Source organism: Canis lupus, chromosome 15, assembly GCF_003254725.2.
Source record: "Canis lupus dingo isolate Sandy chromosome 15, ASM325472v2, whole genome shotgun sequence".
NCBI classification, from domain to species: domain Eukaryota; kingdom Metazoa; phylum Chordata; class Mammalia; order Carnivora; family Canidae; genus Canis; species Canis lupus.
This window is the reverse complement of record NC_064257.1, coordinates 35,787,631-35,807,668: the sequence shown is the minus strand read 5'-3', so window position 1 is coordinate 35,807,668 and position 20,038 is coordinate 35,787,631. Positions and strand designations below refer to the sequence as shown.

Here is a 20,038-nt window from a genome sequence, read left to right as displayed (position 1 = left end):
TGGCCAAGATTGCAGGGCAGCCCAGGTGGCTCAGTGGTTTAGTACCACCTTCAGCTCAGGGTGTGATCCTGGAGACTTGGGATTGAGTCCCATGTCAGGCTCCCTGTGAGCCTGCTTCTCCTTCTGCCTGTGTTTGGGCCTCTCATGAATAAATAATTTTTTTTTAAGATTTTATTTTATTTACTCATGAGAGATACAGAGCGGGAGAGAGAGAGGCAGAGACACAGGCAGAGGGAGGAGCAGGCTCCATGCAGGGAGCCCGACCTGAGACTGGATCCCGGATCTCCAGGATCATGCCCTGGGCTGCAGGCGGCGCTAAACCACTGTGCCACCCGGGCTGCCCGAATAAATTAAAATCTTAAAAAAAAAAAAAAAAAAGGCCGAGGTTGCAATGTGGGCCAATGAAACAGAGATGAATTTTATTGGAGGCTTTGAGGAAATGTTTTTTCTCCTGAGAGCCACAGTAGCCAGGCTTTCTCATTCACCTATTTGACAATAAGGAGGAGGCACAGAGCACCTAGGCCTGTTGACAGCCAGCCCAACCCATTGGGGAATTTGGCATTGGGGCGATGCCAACACTGGATGACAAAACAGAGGGAAGGGAGGAATCTGAGTCTTCAGTATTATTGAGCTACTGGAAAAACCAGTCCTGAAGCCTGTCCTTCTGATGAATTTCCAAGGGTGATCTGATATACTTCCTTATTTTTACAAGTCCATTTTAGTCAGATTTTGAAATCTGTTAGCATCCACAGCTGTTTCTGAGGTACTGTACTGGGCTATATGGTACATCAATATTGCATGTAGTCCTGTATTCAAAGACTTTCCATCTAGTTGGGAACATGCAATGCCCATTACTGTGCCAAGTGTGTGTCCTAGAGAAAAGCACAGTATAACCACAGCACCTTTGAGTCATCAGAGAGGCTTCCTAGAAGTGACTGAGCTGGTTTTTGAGTGATGGCAGTCAGAGGAAGAAGGTAGGAAAAAGGAGAAATATGAGCCAAATGTCAGTGTCAGAAGACATCTATGCCAGGAAACCAATTCTATGTTTGATCTATTTCTATCATTAACCAAACGGTGACCAAGATGGCCCTGGTCTTTGCCCTCACAGCTTATAGCCTAGGTAGGCAGGGGGGCCAGAGGATTAAACAAACAGTAGCAATGTGCAAACAATAAGATGGCAAGGTTGGGAGGCCAGATCAAGAGCGTGAGAACTCATGCTAATGGTACAGTAGGGGAAACAAAACTCAACCAGCACAGAACACCTCAGATCTCGAGGGTGAGTGAGCAAGGATGGGTTGCCGTGGCTCATTAGTGGTTTCTACCATCTGGGTGCCAGGTTCCTGATGTCTGAAGCAACTGCAGTAGAACCACTTGGAAAATATCTGCCCTCACATTTCAGAATAACTTTCCACCACATAAAAATCTAAGAAGCTAGCATTGACTTTATCCTTTCACTGCTCACTGTAATAAAGATCAAGACACTCATGCTTTCGGAGATTTCTGGCAAAACCAATTTAAATTTTAAAAGTATGTATTTCACCAGAGTTCCGTTTAGGAGAACCAGCTCTCAATACACTCTGGCTTTGACTCTTTGATGTCAGTCTTACCAGCCTAATTGGATTGTGAATTCCCTGAAGGCAGGCCTCATTCTAGAACCAGAATTTCAGAGATGGAAGGAATCCAGCCTCTACAGATAAAAAGTTCAAGAAGAAATCAAAGCCTAGATGTCAAGTCCCTGATGTGCGTTTCCTCCAGCATAGCACGTTGCCTCGCCTTTCTCCCATGGCATCTGGTGTGTGTGCCCTCAATTTAGCAAAGGTGATATTGTGCACAATAAGGCAAAAATTGGCTCTCAGGTTGTAGAAGAACTTGTATATTGTGATGATTTGGGGTCTTCTAAAGCTCAACCCTATCTGACAAAATCTTATTCCTTAGGGAGAAATTTAATTTTTCTCCAGGGGGCTGGTGGCCTGATAACCTTAAAAGATTGACAAAAGAAACATTGACCTAGCCCAATGTGGAACACAGAATAGGAGTTTTCTCATCCCACTGCCCACTGTGAGAGCTTTCCACCTGAATGTCTAGCACCCGATACCTCCTACTCTCTCCCCTCAAGGACTAGTTCAAGGTATCTTGCCAGAGTATGCTCATACAACAAATGTTTGAATACCTACTGTGTACACTAAAACCAGATTAATTTTTTTCTACAATAGTCTTCTCCTGGTCCTAACTGGTTTCAAAAATTTCAGTGGCTTTTCCTGACCCTAAGAATGAGGTTCCTACTAGTGATGTTCCAAAGCCCTGTGAATTCTGAGCTGGCCCTAGATCCCCAAGGAGCTAGGAGAGCTCATCACCTGTCTTCTAAACACTTCATAATGTTCCATCTTGGAGCTTTTCTCTCTCATCAAAATCCTTCCAGACCCCAAAGCTAAGAATGATAGCAGCCTCTCCACTCAACTATGGAACTGTCTTTGGTTTTACTTTTACAATTTATTCCCCCATAAGCATCATTCTTTGGCATTATATTAAGGAATTCATATGCTCTTTCCAATCCACAAACATGAATCCTTAACATGAATTCCTGGGTTGGCATACTTAGTATGTTTTAATTAAGTAATTTTCACTGTGACTATCAGTGAATTTTTATCAGCATAAAAATTCATTTATTGATCACCTGCTATGATCCAGTCACCATACTAGATCCAGGGCATGAGGTGGTGGTTGCCCTCTACTAACTTACATTCTAAAGAGAGAGTTAAATCACAGTGCTATTAAGGCTAGCATGGACAATGGGTGTGCAGTAGGGGTGGGGAAAGACTAGCTCTAATTTCCCACATAGAGAAGAGCAGGAAAACCATCTAGGCAAAAGGAACAGTGCTGCAAGACCTGGAACAGCAAAAACAAACTGTGTTTTGAGGCACAGTGTGAAAGCCAGTATGGCTAGGGCCTACGCTGCAGCACTTCTCAGACTTTAACAGGTGTACAATAACCCAGTGGCTGGTTAAGACACAGATTCTGATTCAGCAGGTCTGGGGTGGGGCCATGGTTCTCATTTCCAGCAAGCTCCCAATTTGCAAGGGGTTACAGGACACTGGCCTGGGAGGACTAAGGCAGTTCTGGATGGGTATCCTCTTCTGCTTTCACTTAGAAAAGACATTAATGCTATTTGTTTAAAATGAATGCCTCCTAGAGAGAGTAGGGTGCACTTTACCTTCTTATTCCATAGGTATCAAGATAGACTTCTATGTTTAAACATACCTAGTATTTAATTTTAGCCTTTATATCTATTGTCTGCATCCCAAATTCCTACTGTTGAGTAGGTGTTTGGTCACAGGGGAGGCATCACCCATGGTGACCATGCTGCTCCCACATTCCCTCAAGACTCCCCCAAGTATATGAGGGACAATGCTCCAATGATCCCAAGCTACTAGGTAATGACAGCATTGTGTATTGTTACCCATAACCTCCCAACAAGGAATATTTTGATTTTATTTAAGTGGAATACAGTAAAGCCTCATTGATTCAGCCTTTATTAATGTGTAATGGGTGATAATTTGATAATTTGATTAATATTTACTTCTCAAATTATTCATAAATAGGATAAAGTTTAATAATGCAGTTGTGATTATAAGGATGTCTAAACATTTAAAAAGATTTCAAGTAAACTCATATGGTTTTAGAAACACCTATTTATATTGTTCATTTCCTAAAAAACTATAATAGGTAATGCTACCGATCTACTTACAGGGCTAGAAACAATAATAGTGACAACAAATATTTATTAAGAACTATAAAAATTTTGTTTTTATTTGTAATGTGAATAATCAAAAAATTAAAAATGATTTTTGAAAATTACATTATTGGATTTGGTCCAAATGCATCCATTCTAGGAAGGCCCCTATACCTACATGTAAAATGATGAGTCTTGAACTGTGCTGTGAAGCTCTATTGTTAGAGCAGAGAAGAGATTAGGAATAGAAGGACATCCTCTCTCAGGGGACACTCATGCATTCAAAGAGCTTTTAGAGAAACAATGTGTGGGGAAAGGACAATCTAGCTGCTTATCATAGAAGGCTACATTTGCTTAGTTTGGGACATATCACTTGGATTTCTCACCATCCCCTAATTTTCACAAAATGTAGTTTAAAGACTGAAATTTGAAAAGCAGAAACAAAATGGCAATTTCAAGCCATGTCTACCTAACTGCCAATCTGCTTTTCCCCAATGAAGGCATTTCGATGATACTCTATCATATTAATCTCCAAAATATTTGTAACAAATCTCTGTGAAGTGATGTAATGTTCTAAGATCATGATCCATTTGATTTACCTGTTAATATGTCCAGGTGCACATGTTAAAAGAAATTAATGACTTGATTTTTTTTCAAGTGGATTAACAAAGTACTGAAATATATTTAAGTGACATCACATTGGTAAATCACTAGAGTGTTTTAACTTTTACTGCAACTGCGTTGACTTATACTGTCGCAGAGTCTTCTATTTTCTTTCAGATCTTTCATTTTTATAGATGACTTTTCCTTTAGCTACAACATATTCAATTAATTCATGATGGCCTCCAAACTGGTAAATCAAATGCTCCCATCTAGAAAGAAATCAAACACACTTTAATGCATACAGGTCAAAATCATCACTTTGTCAATAAATGCTAATTTAGAAATACATTCTCTAGAAATGTCTTTATACCTTGTCATCGATATTTGGGCTTTTTAAAAAAATAGTAGATTACTATGATAACTAGTCTATGACTTAAATATTGTTCAATGGTATTATTTAAGTATTTGACCTTAAAATATTTGATCCGATTAAGTGATATACGAAAGGTGACATCAGCATTATTTTCAATAGAGAGAGTGAAGAGTAGAATTACAGAGTTGCTTTTCTTCAGTTGAACTTGAGGACCAAGTAGTGCAATAGGCTTGCTAGGGTCAAGGATTTACAACTTCAAGATTTAGGAAAATAAGACTCAAATTGTTAAATTGGAAGCACAGTTGACAACAGACCGTGGGTGAATAATATGAACCCAGGGCCAAGAAAACTGAAGTGAGGCTTTGGGGATCTGGTAGGGGAAGCCAGAGAGGTGATGAATCAGAAGCAGGGTGACCAGCTGGAGTTGGGACACCCATGGCTCAGCACAAGCTGTAGGTCAGAACTCCAGCAGAAAAACAAGAATGCAAGCCAGGGGCACAAGTCCAAAGTCCAGGTAAACAGAAGAAAAACCTGGAGAGCTATGACAGGTATAAGGCAGATAACGAGACCAGACAAGGGGGTCTATCTACCCTGTTTGGTCTACGACCTGTAGGGAGACTTTCTGGTTGGAAAGGGATGATGATGATGAAGGAGATTGGGGAGCTTCTGAGCCTACACAGAGCCTGATGCAGGAAAGGCATTTAAACCCAGTCCACATGTTACGAGGGACATAAAATAAAATAGCTCGGTTGAGAGGTCATTCACCTGGCCGCATTGATGACAATGAGATCTCCCTGTTTGCCCACTTCCAGGGATCCGTGTGTGTGAGATTTTCCCAGAGCATAAGCTGCATTGATGGTGGCAGCCGCCAAGGCTTCAGGCATGGACATTCTCATGTTCACACAGGCCAGGTGCATGACCACTGGCTGAGGCAGAAAAGAAGAGTGTTAGAGGAAAGTCACAAGATGGCAACTGCTCCCTAGGACATTTCTCAACACGGCGCAACCAATAATGGAAATTAAGTGTGTGGGATGAACTAGCTAAACTGGTATAACATTTTAATTTACATATAAAGATTCTTACGCTTTGGAAAAGATTCCTTTGTTACAGAGATCACACCCTAGCGCCCCTGACCCCCGTGTATTGAGTATTTATTTACAACTTTTCAAGACCACTCACTATGTAAGATGAAAGCCCCCCTACATACTTATTTACTAAAACTTCTTTGAGCTTGTGCTCTCCTCCAAGATGGTAGTAAATTATCGTCAAACCACAATGCCCAAGGCTGAATCAAAAAATTATGCAGATAGAACTTTCTCTCCTCTCTCGATGCCTAGAGGCATCCATGTGGCACAGACGTACCCAATTTACCCTGCTGTCTACACTTTTTTTTTGTTTCACAGGAAAATATTTTCTTAGATCTTTGGTACATTTTAACAGTGAACTATTTTTAAATCATTTATACACATGGTAGAAAACTGATTCTTTGCTCGGAAAGGCACATTAAAAATAGTTACCATTGAAAAGCAATATGCGTTAGGGTTGAAATCGCTGCCCAGAGCAACTATGACTCCTTCATCTAACATCTTCCTAGCGCGAGGTTGCTTCAGTCTAAGAGGAGGGGGCAAAAAAAAGGAAGATGTCAGTCTCTGGAAGTAGAACTTCTGCAGACGAGATGTTCAGAAAAAAAACAGACCTAAGCTATCCAACCCCCGTGTGTTCTGGAGGAAGAAACAAACTCAAGGTTAAGTGTTCAGTGGTGAGGCCAGGTGGAACCCCGGGATTCTTGAATTTTATCATTCTGCTTTTGAAATGACTTGTCTGTGACTAACTTCTTTAATTTGGGAGTATTTTGGCAATCTTTACATACATTCAGAGATTCTTGCTAAGGAAGAAAAATATGACTTAAAATTTTCTTCAAGTGTAACAGACTTTTTTTGACTCCCAAACATAAACAATGGGGTTAAAATAATGCTATTTTTATTAACTTCCATTTTGCAATTTTATTTTTTTTATTTTTTTATTTTTTTCCATTTTGCAATTTTAAAAAATTCATGTCTCTCCCTCTCCTTGGGTGGAGAGGGGTCTCAAACATTTTTTTGTCAGCCCTTTAAAATTTTGAAGGCCTAAGAATCTAATATACAAAATGTCTGTGCTTCTTCCTGGGTTGCAAGTCTCTTTGATCTCCTTGGCAAAATATTATTCTTTAGGACATGACTCAAAAGTTATATCAGAGAAAAACTGAGCCAAACACTGGCTAAAGTGGTGAAGACAGACTGTATAGTCTATTGCAAAAGGGGAAAGAGTCCAGTGTAGACTAGACTGTTTTGATTTGTACAGTGGTAACTGGATGTTGTGTTGTTGTTGTTTTAAGATTTTATTTATTTATTCACGAGAGATACAGAGAGAGAGAGAGAGAGAGAGAGAGAGAGAGAGATAGGTAGAGACACAGGCCAAGGGAGAAGCAGGCTCCATGCTGGGAGCCTGACGTGGGACTCGATCCTGGGACTCCAGGATCATGCCCTGGGCTGAAGGCAGATGCTCAACCACTGAACCACCCAGGCATCCTTAAATGGGTGTTTCAAAGAAAGAATAAGAAAGTCGGGAGGAAGAAGGGGCAGGTATTTAAGAAGACAATCCTGAGTGGTAGAAGAGTTATATCTCAAAGGAACAGAGAAAGGATTTACATTTGCAAACTTTGTAAAGTGACTGCTCTAAGAGGAAGTCCAGGGGCCTATCTGCCTATCACCTGGTTTTGCTGGAACAAACAGTAAATTCCCCTGCTACTAGCAGGCTGGGCTCTCTCAGGCAGGTGCTCCCTTTAAGGGGGCCTGGGTCATCCTAGGCATACAGCCTTGAGCTGTCAGAAACTATGTTAGTGTTTATTCAAGGCTCACAGTGTTGTGGGGAGGGGAATAGATAAAATCAGTTGTCTGAGAGCCTACAGGTTTCTAGGCCATGAGTGAGGTCCTTGAAACATTCATAGTCTATGATTGACAATTTGCAGGACTACCTAAGATAATGTTCCTCAACACTGGATAACATGGGATAATGTATGAGAGGAGGTGGGTGAAGCAGAGAGGAGAAGGAGGAAAGGTAGAGCTTAAAATTTCCCCACAGTTCATTCTCTTTTTTATTTTTTTAAAGATTTTATTATTTATTTATTTGAGAGAAAGAGAGAGCATGAGAGGGGAGGGGAGGGAGAAGCAGATTCCCCGCTGAGCAAGGAACCCATATTGGGCTCATCCCAGGACCCTAGATCATGCCCTGAGCTGAAGGCAGCTGCTTAACCCACTGAGCCACCCAGCAACCCTCACAGTTCATGCTGATGGCCTCCCCTCCCCTTCCAGAAATAAAGAGGGGAAAAAATGAGACTGTAGAAGTATCAAGGGAGTTCCAGAAAAACTGAGGTGAATGTATCCTGAATAAACTTAAACAGTTTACAAAAGGTGCATAAAATAATGATTAAAGGAAGTGGCATAAGGCAACTGTTACTCTGGAAATGAGAGTGGAGAAATTTAGGGCACGGCAGGGAGTCCTGCAGGTTGCTCCCGTTGGAGATATCAGAAAAATACCGGACCAGAGAAGCCAGAGAGAAAAAGTGTGGCTTTCTCCAGACTGTATGGTCAGCCCATCTTGCGGTTACCACAGATGGCAGCCGCCTCTGGCATAGGGACAGAGCTCAGACTTCTCTTGCTGAGTTGCCCTTCACAGTGCAATTCTCAGATTTTCGCTCCATCTTTAAGAGATTCAAGGTGAGGTAAAGGAAGAACCTTTTTTTTGGTAAAATTTATCCCTTGGCTGATGGAAAACTAACCAGATTAAGTACTGATTGATGACTGCTGAGACTTGTTGGAAATGCCAAGATACCAAGAATGGTTATTGATTGATATTTCCTGGATGCAATCTGCATTATGTCTACTCTTAAAATTAAGAGAACAGTAATAATACACATATATGTATAACATCATAATATATTTGAGAAAAATACTGCAGTATTCCTATTTTCTCTCCTATAAAAGTTACTCGAAGGGAGCCAAGGTGGCTTGGTCCGTTAGGCATCCATTCTTGATTTTGGTCAGGTCATGATCTCATGGTCAAGAGATCGAGCCCTCTGTCAAGTGTGAAGAATCTTTACATTCTTTCTCTCCTCTCCCTCTGTCCCTCCCCCCAGCTCATATGCACATGGGAGCGCCCTCACTCACTCTCAAACAAACAAACAAACAAATTAATAGAAATTACTCAAAGCCTGGCTTTTCAATCCCTAAAGCAGTGTCTCAACCTTGGCATAATTCATAATTGTAGGTGTGCAATTCTTAGACAAGATAATTCTTTGCGGTGGGAGGTGTTCTGCGGGCTGTGGGATATTATTTCTGGCCACCTATGAGGTGCTAGGTAGCGCCCTCTGGTGATGACATCCAAACCCACCTCCAGACGCTGATTTCTCCAACAGCAGCCATAGAGATGCACTACAGACTAGGCGTATTCAATCCTTAGAGGACAAACAGCAAAATTCTTGGGGAGATTTAACAAAATACACTTAGATATCTCCCCTTTCCTCCCACCCCTGGGGATCTGTGAGGACTGTGGTACCCACTTGCATCCTCTTAGACAACAGCTCCTTCAGATTCTGAACACTGCCAGACCTCTCTAACATCTGATGCATGTTTTTTAAAGCAGAAAGCATACTTCATTATTTTATAGTTATAAACATAACGCACATTGAATTTTTATTTAGAACATTCTCAACATGGGGGGGGGGGGGGAGAAAGAGAAAGCTCTACTCTTCCCAATAACCCTGCCACAGAAAGGCCATTTGGTCTAAGGTATCAGGTCTAAGGTATCAGGATACCTCACTCCAGAGTTGGTATCTTCCATGATCTGAGTTTGTAAGGAATTTGGAAGGGCAATGAAATAAGATGTAGGCATCTGGACCTGTGTCCTTATGCCTGCACCTGCCCGAATAGCTCACCTCAGCATGTAGGCCGTGGTGGGCAGGAGGATGGCCGAGCACCTGGCCGTTGCCATGGCAGCGATGCCTTCGTCGCTAGCTTCTTCCAGGTGACTGACCGCCAGGGCTCCCAGCTCAGCCCCGAGCTAAGCAGAACGGGCAGAGAGAGAAAGCTTTCACCAGCAGCAACAACAATCAATAAAGTGCCAGAACATTTTTTTTCCCTGCAAAATATAAACAGCACTCTGCTACTAAAATGTCTTGGCAACTGCTTCTCACAAGCACAAGCCCCCAAATGGGTAAAAGGTTCATGACGGACATTCATTTGAAAAATAGCTAGTGTGCTACTTCCAAAACTATTCTCGAATCCAAGTGCTTACGGATGTTCTTCAAGCAGAGTGATATTGGTAATAAAATCTGACTCTTACAGCATCATTCAAAACACAATAAGGAAAGGTATGCTGCGGTGCCATTGCACTCAGCAGAAACAGATCAGTTAAGAAAACAAACTTTAAAAATGTGAAATTATACATATAACTTGAGAGTATCTGCTGGAGCTTGATTTCTCTCCAGATAAAAAGTCTGGGCTCAATGGTTAGAAGAAAACTAGGTGGAGGTAATGCTATGATGATAATAAGAACATGGCATTCGAGTGGGTTTCTTCTCAGCTTGACACGTGTACACACACACACACACACACACGCAAACACACATGCACATAGTGCCCCAGCCTGTAAGGTGATATGTTAAGCTCTCCAAAGAAAAGAAAGGAAACTCATTTTTGACATTACGCTGTGGCCCAGGGAGGCAGCAATGCCCACACCAGGGCAGGAGAGGGCTGGCCCCTCGTCAGCAGCTAGCTCAGGTCTCAGAGCATTCTGGTCTGGGGCTCTGGGGAGGCAGATGCACCAAAGACAGGCTCTGCTCCCCAGGCGGAGCTTCCTTTTAACCTTGGAGTTACCTTCACTTGCCCAAACTCAATTTGGTTTGATCCCAGGTATTGATCCCTCTGTTTAATTCACCAGTTCACTCTCTACAACCTAAAGTAGCTTGCTGACCACCTAGTTCACATTCATTCAACAAACATTCACCAAATATTTACTCACTAATGGCCAGCTGTATGCCGGGCATTATGCTAACCTCCAGGAACAGGGCTGTGAAGCCATGGGTACGTCCTCAGCCTGTTTGTTTACAGTGCAGTAGGGATTTGACCACAGGGGGACAAGCACAAGGAGGGACAACAGCTCCTTCTTGGAGAGGTTTGGGAAGGATCCCAGAGGAGCAGTAGCTGAGATGGAAAATGGAGGGGTGGGGTAGTTAGAGTTAGCCAGTCAAGGGGTATTCGGATTAGAGAAAGCATGTCCAGAGGCGTGGGGTATCAGGCGTACTAAAACTATTTGTGCTGGCTCATGGTAAAGAGGGCAATGGAAGTAAAAGGGGGAGGAGAGAAAGAAAGAGAGAAAGAGGGAGAGAGAGAGAGAGAGAGAGAGAGAGAGAGAGAAGGTAAGCAAGAGCTGGATCCCAGTAGGGCTACAGGTATGGAGTATGGGATTTGTCCTGCGAGCCCTGGTGAGACTTCCACTGGTCTGCAGCAATGGAGAAGGAGATCAGAGGCACTGAGGGAAGGGGTTATGGGAACGGGTTAGAGTGCGGGCACGCTTGGCCCGTGGAGAAGAAGCTGTTGGGGAGTCCAGCTGCAAGCAGCTGATGGTGGTGTGACCTAGGCGGTGGGCTGAAGAGAAGCAGATCTAGACCCACTCAGGAGGCAAACCTGGAGGCCTTGCTGGTTGACTGAAATGTGGGGGGGGGGGGGGGGGCAGACAAGTGATGTCCAAGTTGCCTGCTTGGGCAATACCTAGATAACGGGGTCATTCACCGGGCAGGAAACACAGGACAGGATTTGGAAGTGATATTAAGAGCACATTGGATGTGTTGTGGTTGGGACACAGGTGGAGTATCCACATCTGTTTTTAGGCCCCAAGGGCAGTTGTTTGTTTCATTCCAGAGCTTAGAGAGACATCTAGACACGACTGCGGAGTTCTGTCTGCCTTATTCACTGCTGAATTCTCAGTGCCTGGCACAGGGCACACACTCAAGTATTTGTAGAAAGCATGAATAAATGAATCTGAGCAAGATATAAGATCAGAAGATCAACCTGTGACTATTAATGGTGTGCTCTGCCAACGTTCACCTGGACGCTGCCACGGAAAAACCCTAGAAGCTACATGTGAAATTAGTAGACTTGGCCAGTGTGGCGTTGGGTGCCAACCCAAAGAGGTTATGAATTTGATAAACAAGATCTCAAAAACACTTCCTTTTCTACGAATGCCACCAGCGGGTTATTAAAAAGGTAAATGACCAGCAAAAAAGTACATTTCTAACTGAGATTAGGGATTCTGAGGCCCAACCAGACCAATCCACACCTTGTTCAGACAAATTTCCCCATCTTCTGCCTTTGCAGAAGGCTACTGCCACCTCTGAATAAAGTCTTCTGTAGTATGAGTGTTGACAACGGAAAAACAAAAGGTCAACCACACCTCAGCAGCCTTCATTGGGTGGAGTTCATCCCCGTGGAAGTTAATCTGTAATCCCATCTCTTTTCCACTTTGAAGAATCCTTCTGGTGGAATTGAGATCGAAGACGCCCTTCTCACAGAACACATCTATGTTGTCCACGTGGATTTCCCCACTTGCACCCAGCTCCATCAGCTTTGGGAGGTGGCTATTGATGATTTCATCAGCAGCTTCCACAGCAGTCTTTCCTCTGGGGGAAGAAAATGAGATTACATGGGTAAAATATAATAATAATAGCAATAATAATATTTTGTTTTTCATTGAAGAAAGGCTTTTCTGGCACTGGAAGAATCTGACCAACTGTGGGCAAATGACCTCAAGCCTCACAAAGGCAGAGAAATAATCAAAGGTACAATTCAAGAGTCTTAACATTTGGGATGTAGAAGAGGTATTGACAAGATTTCTATAAGCAATGACTGTACACAGGGACTCAAAGCCCAGCCATGTTGCCTTCGAGAATGCCAGCAAGGCCACCTGGCTGAAAAAGTTCTTGCCAAGGACACTCAGCATCCTGGATGCTTCCCTAATAACCCAACTACAGGTTCCTCACCTGAGTCCTAGTGATCACTTGGACTTTTCCTTCTTCCACACTGTTTCTAGAAGCATCTGCCTAAGTAAGGCTTCTTGTCCCACCATTTAGAACCATGGGGAAAGAGAATTGTGGGAGACCCTGAAATTCTCTCTAAAATTCTGGGGTAGTTTTAGAGTAGAAAGAGCTGGGCTTTTTGAAGTCAGTTGGACACAGAGCCCTACTACTTGCTGGCTATGTAACTTTAGAGACGTCATGTAGCCATCATTTGGCATACTCTGAGCCTCAGACTATATCGTTGAGGGCCAAGACGCAGACCTCAGAGACTCATTCGCAGATGGAGAAAATTCCTGTAAAACCTTAGTCCTGTATTTGGCACACAGAGGTCTCTTGCTCAGCAAAAACCATTTTGGTGGGAAGATAGAGGTGAACCTTGAGGAGACAGGCACTCACATATGTTGCTCCTAATTCTCAAGACAATCAAATAGAATTGTGTGTTATTTAGCTGTTTTATAGATGTTCAAAAAAGTTAAGTGAAGCCCTCAAAATCACCCAGTGGGAAGTAGCAAAGCTGGATTCAAACCCAGGCCTGGTATGGCTCCAAAGCCTAGGACAGCTCTACCACGTTACACTGCCTGTCATCCACCTTATGTTCTGTTTATTTTTATTATTTTTTAAAGATGTTATTTATTTATTCATTAGAGACACAGAGAGAGGCAGAGACATAGGCAGAGGAAGAAGCAGGCTCCCCGCAGGGAGCCTACTGTGGGACTCGAGCTGAAGGCAGATGCTCAACCACTGAGCCACCCAGGTGTCCCTTATGTTCTGTTTAGAAAAACAAAAAAATCTTTCCTATAGACAGATGTCCCAAAAGTCTTAGTGCAGTTTTAAGCATTAATAATTTCAGAAGTATAAATGCTAAAAATGTACAAGAACATCACTGGAAATATTATTTATTTATTTTCTACTTAATTTTGTGAATTTACAATAATAAACTTAATGTTCATTTTTTATTCTCTGACTGAAAATAAGCAAAAAAATTAACATTAAACTTACTTTCCAAAGTGCATGAAACTAAATGTAAAAATATGTTATTAAACTTCCAAATAATTTCTGTAAGCCTGTAGCTCCTACATATCTTAGTTATCAAAACCCAAAACTGCACTAAGTCTTTGTTCTGTTTATTTTCAAGTCCTGGATTTCTTTTGGACCTTTTAATTCTGAAACTGTGGGCCTTTGGGTCTAGAAATTCCAGGACAGATAAGAAGCAGAAAGGAACAGATTTCTCTATAAGAAAGCCATATAGGAGAAACTTCTTAGATAAAAGGGAAAGCTAAAACACATTTACAAGAAAACATGTTTGCTGCTGTTAAACAAGTAGAGATGAACAAAAATAGAAACCATTCTGCGGGCAGCCCAGGTGGCTCAGGGGTTTAGCACGGCCTTCAGCACAGGGTCCCAGGCCCACCTCAGGCTCCCTGCATGGAGCCTGCTTCTCCCTCTGCCTCTCTGTGTCTCTCATGAATAAATAAATAAAAGATCTTTAAAAAAAAAACTTCTAAAAAAAAAAAATTCTGAGTCGTCTTGACCTCAAGATTTGATCTACCTCCTACACGGTGTTACTTTTAATCTCTAGAGTGTCATTATGCTGCCTTGGGCAACTAGTTAAAGTAATATGTCATTTTAAAGGATCTATGAGGCGGCATTGCTTTTTATTAACCAAACGAGTTTTGAGCATCTCTTCTTTTCTTCCTCGCCCGTCATTAAGGGACTAGCAAACTGATGACTGCGAGGGGCCTTCCTAAAACCGCCCGCGGAGAGGACTATTAGAATCCATCAGAACACCTTTCTAAGGGCTTCTGCTGGACTCTGCAAGCCCCAAAAGCGCCGCCGCACCTCCAGCCCTGGCAACGCATCCCCACTTAGGCGCCACCTGCCCCCTCCCTCCTCTATTTTCGACGCCCCACGTCAAGCCCGGGCGCACGGAGGTTACTTTGGCACCGAGTGAGCCCCGCAGTACGTGGCCGAGATGCCGATGGGCAGCTGCCGGCGGGCGCGCTCGATCACGCGCAGCATCTTGAGCTCCGTCTGCAGGTCGAGGCCGTATCCGCTCTTGCACTCCGCCAGCGTGGTCCCCGCGCGCACCATGCTCTGCAGCCGCCCCCGGAGGGAGCCGAACAGCTCCTCCTCCGAGGCTTGGCGCGTGTGCTCCACCGTGAAGTTGATCCCTCCTCCAGCCTGGTGGATATCCATGTACGTGGCACCTGCCAGCTGAACACAGGGCTCGGCCTTAGGCTGGCCGCACGCGGGAGGTGGCCGGCAGGGCCGCGGTGCACCCCCCCGTCTCCCGGGGGGCGATATCCAAAATGATTAACAGTTGGCATGTCAGGGACACCAGCAGATCAGAAAGGATGCTGGGGTACAGAGCCAGGGAGGCCCCTACTGTGCCGGCTGGTGGGGAGCCCGGGGTGGGGGGTGAATATCCCAGGAAGGACTGCGATGGCAGAAATGGGAGATGGGGGGGGGGGGGGCCACTTAGGGTCTACCACAGCAGCGGCAATCTACCAACCAGCCCAGAAGTATTTCAGTATTTTAACAACCCGGTTGGCCCCAGTGTATACCGACAAAGTCTCTGTCCGCCCCTGGCACCTATGAGAAAACAAAGCTTAAGCAATTCAGGAACCCTGCTACAGTTATTCCAAATATCCACTAAGGGGACCCTGGAGGGGGGTATCCACCTCTCAGTATCTGACCACTAGGGTTTGGGGCCTGACCTCTGTCACTCAAGCAAAGAAGCTCTTCCTGGGTTCCAGTTACTCTGGGCAGCAAGGTGGGTGGCACAAACGAAGTATGCCAGCCTGGTGTCTCCCTACCAGAGTTTCTTTTCTTTTCTTTTTTAAGATTTACTTGTTTACTTATTCATGAGCAACACAGAGAGAGGAGCAGAGACACAGGCAGAGGGAGAAGCAGGCTCCCCGCAGAGAGCCCGATGTGGGACTTGATCCCAGATCCCAGGATCATGCCCTGAGCCGGAGGCAGATGCTTAACCGCTGAGCCACCCAGGCGTCCCTCTATTTTGTTTTTTGTAAGATTGTATTTATTTGAGAGAGAGCAGGTGCAAGCAGGGGGAGGGGCAGAGGGAGAGGGACAAGCAGACTCCCTGCTGAGTGCTGAGGCCTACTTGGGGCTCCATCCCAGGACCCTGAGATCAGGACCTGAACTGAAGTCAGATACTTAACAGACTAGGCCACCCAGGCTCCAGAAGGCAGCCCAGTTCTGTTTTAAAGGGATGATTCTAAAACATACATGCATAGGTACATACATAAGGATTCTACAGGTAAAAAATTTTGATAACTATTATACCTAAAATGATTGCTGGCCCTGTGCATAGCATAAATATTTGGACAGTTATAAGTTAGTTTTGTTGCAATTTATTTTGCATAGTCCAGGCCAGTAAAAATATCCATGAAAAAGAAATGTAGGGGATCGCTGGGTGGCGCAGCGGTTTAGCGCCTGCCTTTGGCCCAGGGCGCCATCCTGGAGACCCAGGATCGAATCCCACATCGGGCTCCCAGTGCATGGAGCCTGCTTCTCCCTTTGCCTATGTCTCTGCCTCTCTCTCTCTCTCTCTCTGTGACTATCATAAATAAATAAAAATTTAAAAAAAAGAAAAAGAAATGTAGACATAAGTTGCAAAGCCTAATGGCCAATAACTCTTTAGAAAAAGACTTGTCTGTACTTGTGCCTTATTTTGACTTGCCATCGTTAATTGCAGTTACCTTCATTGCAAACTCGTGAACTCTTTCACCAGCCCATACTGGATGTGTGTGTGCATCCACCAAACCTGTAATCAATGAATCAAATCATCTTTAAAGCTGAGAAAGAGAAAGCCCTTAAACAGCAGGCCAATGATCCCATACCACTCTTGGGAAAGCAAGATGATGGTAAACCATCTTGGAGGAGAAGAATTTGTCTGTAGGTTTCCTCCAACAGAAAGGAAACAAGAATACTGTCTGCACTGGTCTAGAAAGCTTTGGTGCAGGAGGGCGACTGGCATGATGAGAATGCCCATTAAAGAAATACCTACAGCCCCTTTTGCCCACTAAGTCCGTGCTCACCAAGCAAGCTTTTGTTTTTTTTTTAATACGATTTTTTTAAAGATTTTATTTATTTATTCATAGAGACAGAGAGGCAGAGACACAGGCAGAGGGAGAAGCAGGCATCATACAGAGAGCCTGACGTGGGACTCGATCCAGGGTCTCCAGGATCACACACCCTGGGCTGCAGGCAGCACTAAACCGCTGCACCACCAGGGCTGCCCCCAAGCAAGCTTTTGAAACAGGTGTCACCTCTATTATGTGAGGAAAACAAAGGACTATATCACCAAGGAATAATCTGGGTACGAAAACAGAATACTATCCTTCCTCACTTTGAGAAGGAAAAATATGAAATCAGAAATATGAATTCTCCTTCAAAAAAGAAATGCAGTTTAATTGAAGAGACACTATAAGCAATCATGTGAAACGTTTGTTTATCCAGGTACAGCTCAAGTAAAGTGTGTCTTTCCAGAATATTTAAAATACCTTTTGGACTAAATGTCTCATTAGGGGTTCTGACTGGATTAAAATCAAGAATCTCTATTCAGAGTGCATCAGGTTTTTTTTTTTCTTGATCTATTTTTTGAAATAGATTAGTAAAATTCTTCCAACAGCTTTGAACCTAAACACAACTGGTTTGTCTTCAGCATCTCAGTGGGAAGAAGTGACCTGAATGAGTAGGTTTCATTCCCAGCTCGCCCTTTACCTGTCCAGCAATCTTGGGTGGGGTACTGCATCCCTAAACTGGAGTTTTCTAATCTGTAATATAGAGATAATGATACTTACCTTACAGGGCAGTTATAAGGATGCAAGATGAAACCACATTTGTAAAGCAGCTAGGCATTCAGTGGTAGAAATTCAATGCACAGTACCTATTCTTATATTTTAATATTATTTCAAGACCCTATTTAAAAGAAGCTGCTCCTCTTTCTCTTTACATTACTAAAACTGGTTTCAGGGCTTTACTGGAAAAAAGGTTAATACCTGGCAAGATGCATTTCCCAGAACAGTCGATTCTTTCTTCGAACGTTTCTTCAGAAAACAGTTTTTGGATAGCGTCAGCAGGACCGATGGCTTTTATAAACCCATCCCTGAAGAAAAATCAAGAAATAATTACTAAAGTGTGGATAAATACTGTGGAAAAACTAAAGATTTCAAATATTGGGTATCAGTCAACATTTACCGTATTTCCTTCTTGCATCTGCGTCTTTTGGGGGAAAAAATGCCACATGCCAGCAAAACAAGTCAAATCACAGATACAGAGAGTGCCGGCTATTCCCCAAGGTCAGTGTTCCCTCCTCCCTGCAGCGCTAGATTCCTAAATGTTAGCTGAACACATGAACACCCAGAATGAAACCTACCTTTCTGGGTTTCCCGTTAACCAGGTGCCCCCTCATGACTAAACTCTAACCAATAGGTTCGTTTTCTCTTCCTGTTCCCTACTGTCTGGAAGGCGGACACCAAAAGGAGAGATGGGGCTGTCACCTTGGATGATGGAGTGGGGAAGGCTCCTGCACGACCGAGCAAGAGAGACCGGCCTCCGGACTCCACAGGGCAGGGCTGTCAGTCAGCCCTGGATTTCTACCTCTGTCCAGTTCTGGTAACTGGTTGTTGGGTTGTTTTTGTTTTGTTTGTTTGTTTTTTAGATTTTGTATATTTACTCATGAGAGACACAGAGAGAGAGAGGCAAAGACACACGCAGAGGGAGAAGCAGGCTCCTTGCAGGGAGCCCCATGCGGGACTCGATCCCAGGACCCCAGGATCAGGACCTGAGGCAAAGGCAGAGGCTCAGCCACTGAGCCACCCGGGGGAGCCCTCTGTTAACTGGTTTTTAACAAACTTTTAACAGTAACCCTGGGAATGTTTTTATCTCGTTGTTAATTAAACACACACGGTCCCTGAAAGCTGGGCTGTTGCACAACCCTAAGCAGCCTCAGAAAAGCGCCAGAGCACCTTGCGCAAGGGCGCCGCGGCGGGGCTGGGGCGCTGCAATTCCAATGGGCATCCAAGCCCCCTCCCACTGCGGGCTCGTCCTCCCGAACTTCGCTGCTCTCTTACTCACCTCTAGCGGGAAGCACGGAGGGTTAAATGAAAAACAAAACAAAGCCAAACAAAGCAAACCGATAATGTCCTCTTTTTCTGGTGGCTGAATCGTTGATTTCCTACCACCCCCAAACCATCACCAGCTGAACGTTTTCCGCACACCCAAGGGGTTGGGCGGGAGGGCGTTTCGTGAACATGTAAAGCCCCAGAAGTCCACCGCAGAGGCGCTGCTTCCAAAGATCTGGGGATGGGGGGACGCGGAGGGAAGGGGGTTCAGCCTGAGAGCGTTTTCCCACGGAATGACAGCCGGTCGCCGTCACACAAGGTAGGGGGCAGCAGGTGCCCGAAGGACAGGCCCGCGGTGGCTCCCCGGCGGCGGGAAAGCTTGTCCCCGGTTCCCTCCTCGGCGCACAAGTTCGGGGAAGGGGCCACTTACGTGCCCACCACCAGGCTGGCGCCCTCCAGCACCGCCAGGCTGTGCAGCGCGTCCCCCGCCAGGAAGCGCTCGCCGCGGGCGCACACCGTCACCACCTGCCGCGCGTTCTCCAGCAGGAGGCGGTGGCCGCCCGCCATGGCGCCGCGGGTCCCCGGGAGGCCGCCCGGCAGGACGGAGGGCGGAGGGGGCCGCGGGGCCGGCGCGCGGGACTGGGGCCGGCGGCGGAGGGCGCGAGCGGAGGAGGGCGCGGGGCGGAGGCCGCGGGGAGGCAGGCGGGGGCGGCACCGCGGGGCCGGGGGTGGAGCCGGGGCGCGCGCTCGCCGCCCCCGCATCCGCTCGGCCCCGCCCCCTCCAATCCGCTCGGCCCCGCCCCCCAATCCGCTCGGCCCCGCCCCCTCCAATCCGCTCGGCCCCGCCCCCTCCAATCCGCTCGGCCCCGTCCCCTCCAATCCGCTCGCCGCCCCCCCATCCGCTCGGCCCCGCCCCCTCCAATCCGCTCGGCCCCGCCCCCTCCAATCCGCTCACCGCCCCCCCATCCGCTCGGCCCCGCCCCTCCAATCCGCTCACCGCCCCCCCATCCGCTCGGCCCCGCCCCCTCCAATCCGCTCACCGCCCCCCATCCGCTCGGCCCCGCCCCCTCCAATCCGCTCACCGCCCCCCATCCGCTCGGCCCCGCCCCCCCAATCCGCTCGGCCCCGCCCCC

The 20,038-nt window shown here is 45.5% G+C and overlaps 1 protein-coding gene and 1 long non-coding RNA gene across 2 annotated transcripts; one reads left to right on the top strand and one right to left on the bottom strand.

The window, feature by feature from the left end:
- Positions 1-1,196: 1,196 nt before the first annotated feature.
- Positions 1,197-5,751, top strand: LOC125752512 (uncharacterized). Its single transcript, XR_007402206.1, has 2 exons — positions 1,197-1,818; positions 5,519-5,751. It is a non-coding gene; the product is annotated as an uncharacterized LOC125752512 (long non-coding RNA).
- On the bottom strand, positions 3,778-19,510 carry AMDHD1 (amidohydrolase domain containing 1). The gene is made up of 9 exons (XM_025439159.3): positions 19,336-19,510; positions 17,841-17,947; positions 16,539-16,603; positions 14,753-15,030; positions 12,195-12,420; positions 9,679-9,803; positions 6,224-6,317; positions 5,472-5,632; positions 3,778-4,602 (listed from the first exon to the last, which is right to left on the bottom strand). Exons 1-9 carry the CDS (start codon positions 19,470-19,472, stop codon positions 4,497-4,499), a joined length of 1,299 nt encoding a protein of 432 aa, XP_025294944.1. The 5' UTR covers positions 19,473-19,510; the 3' UTR covers positions 3,778-4,496.
- Positions 19,511-20,038: the final 528 nt, after the last annotated feature.

Excerpts from the sequence above, each read along its gene's own strand:
- AMDHD1 (XM_025439159.3), bottom strand. The coding sequence starts at position 19,472 with ATGGCGGGCGGCCACCGCCTCCTGCTGGAGAACGCGCGGCAGGTGGTG. Across the intron at positions 15,031-16,538 it reads TTCACGAGTTTGCAATGAAG|CTGGCAGGTGCCACGTACAT; the intron begins GTAACTGCAATT and ends CCCTGTGTTCAG. Across the intron at positions 9,804-12,194 it reads ACCCAATGAAGGCTGCTGAG|CTCGGGGCTGAGCTGGGAGC; the intron begins GTGTGGTTGACC and ends CGTTCTGCTTAG.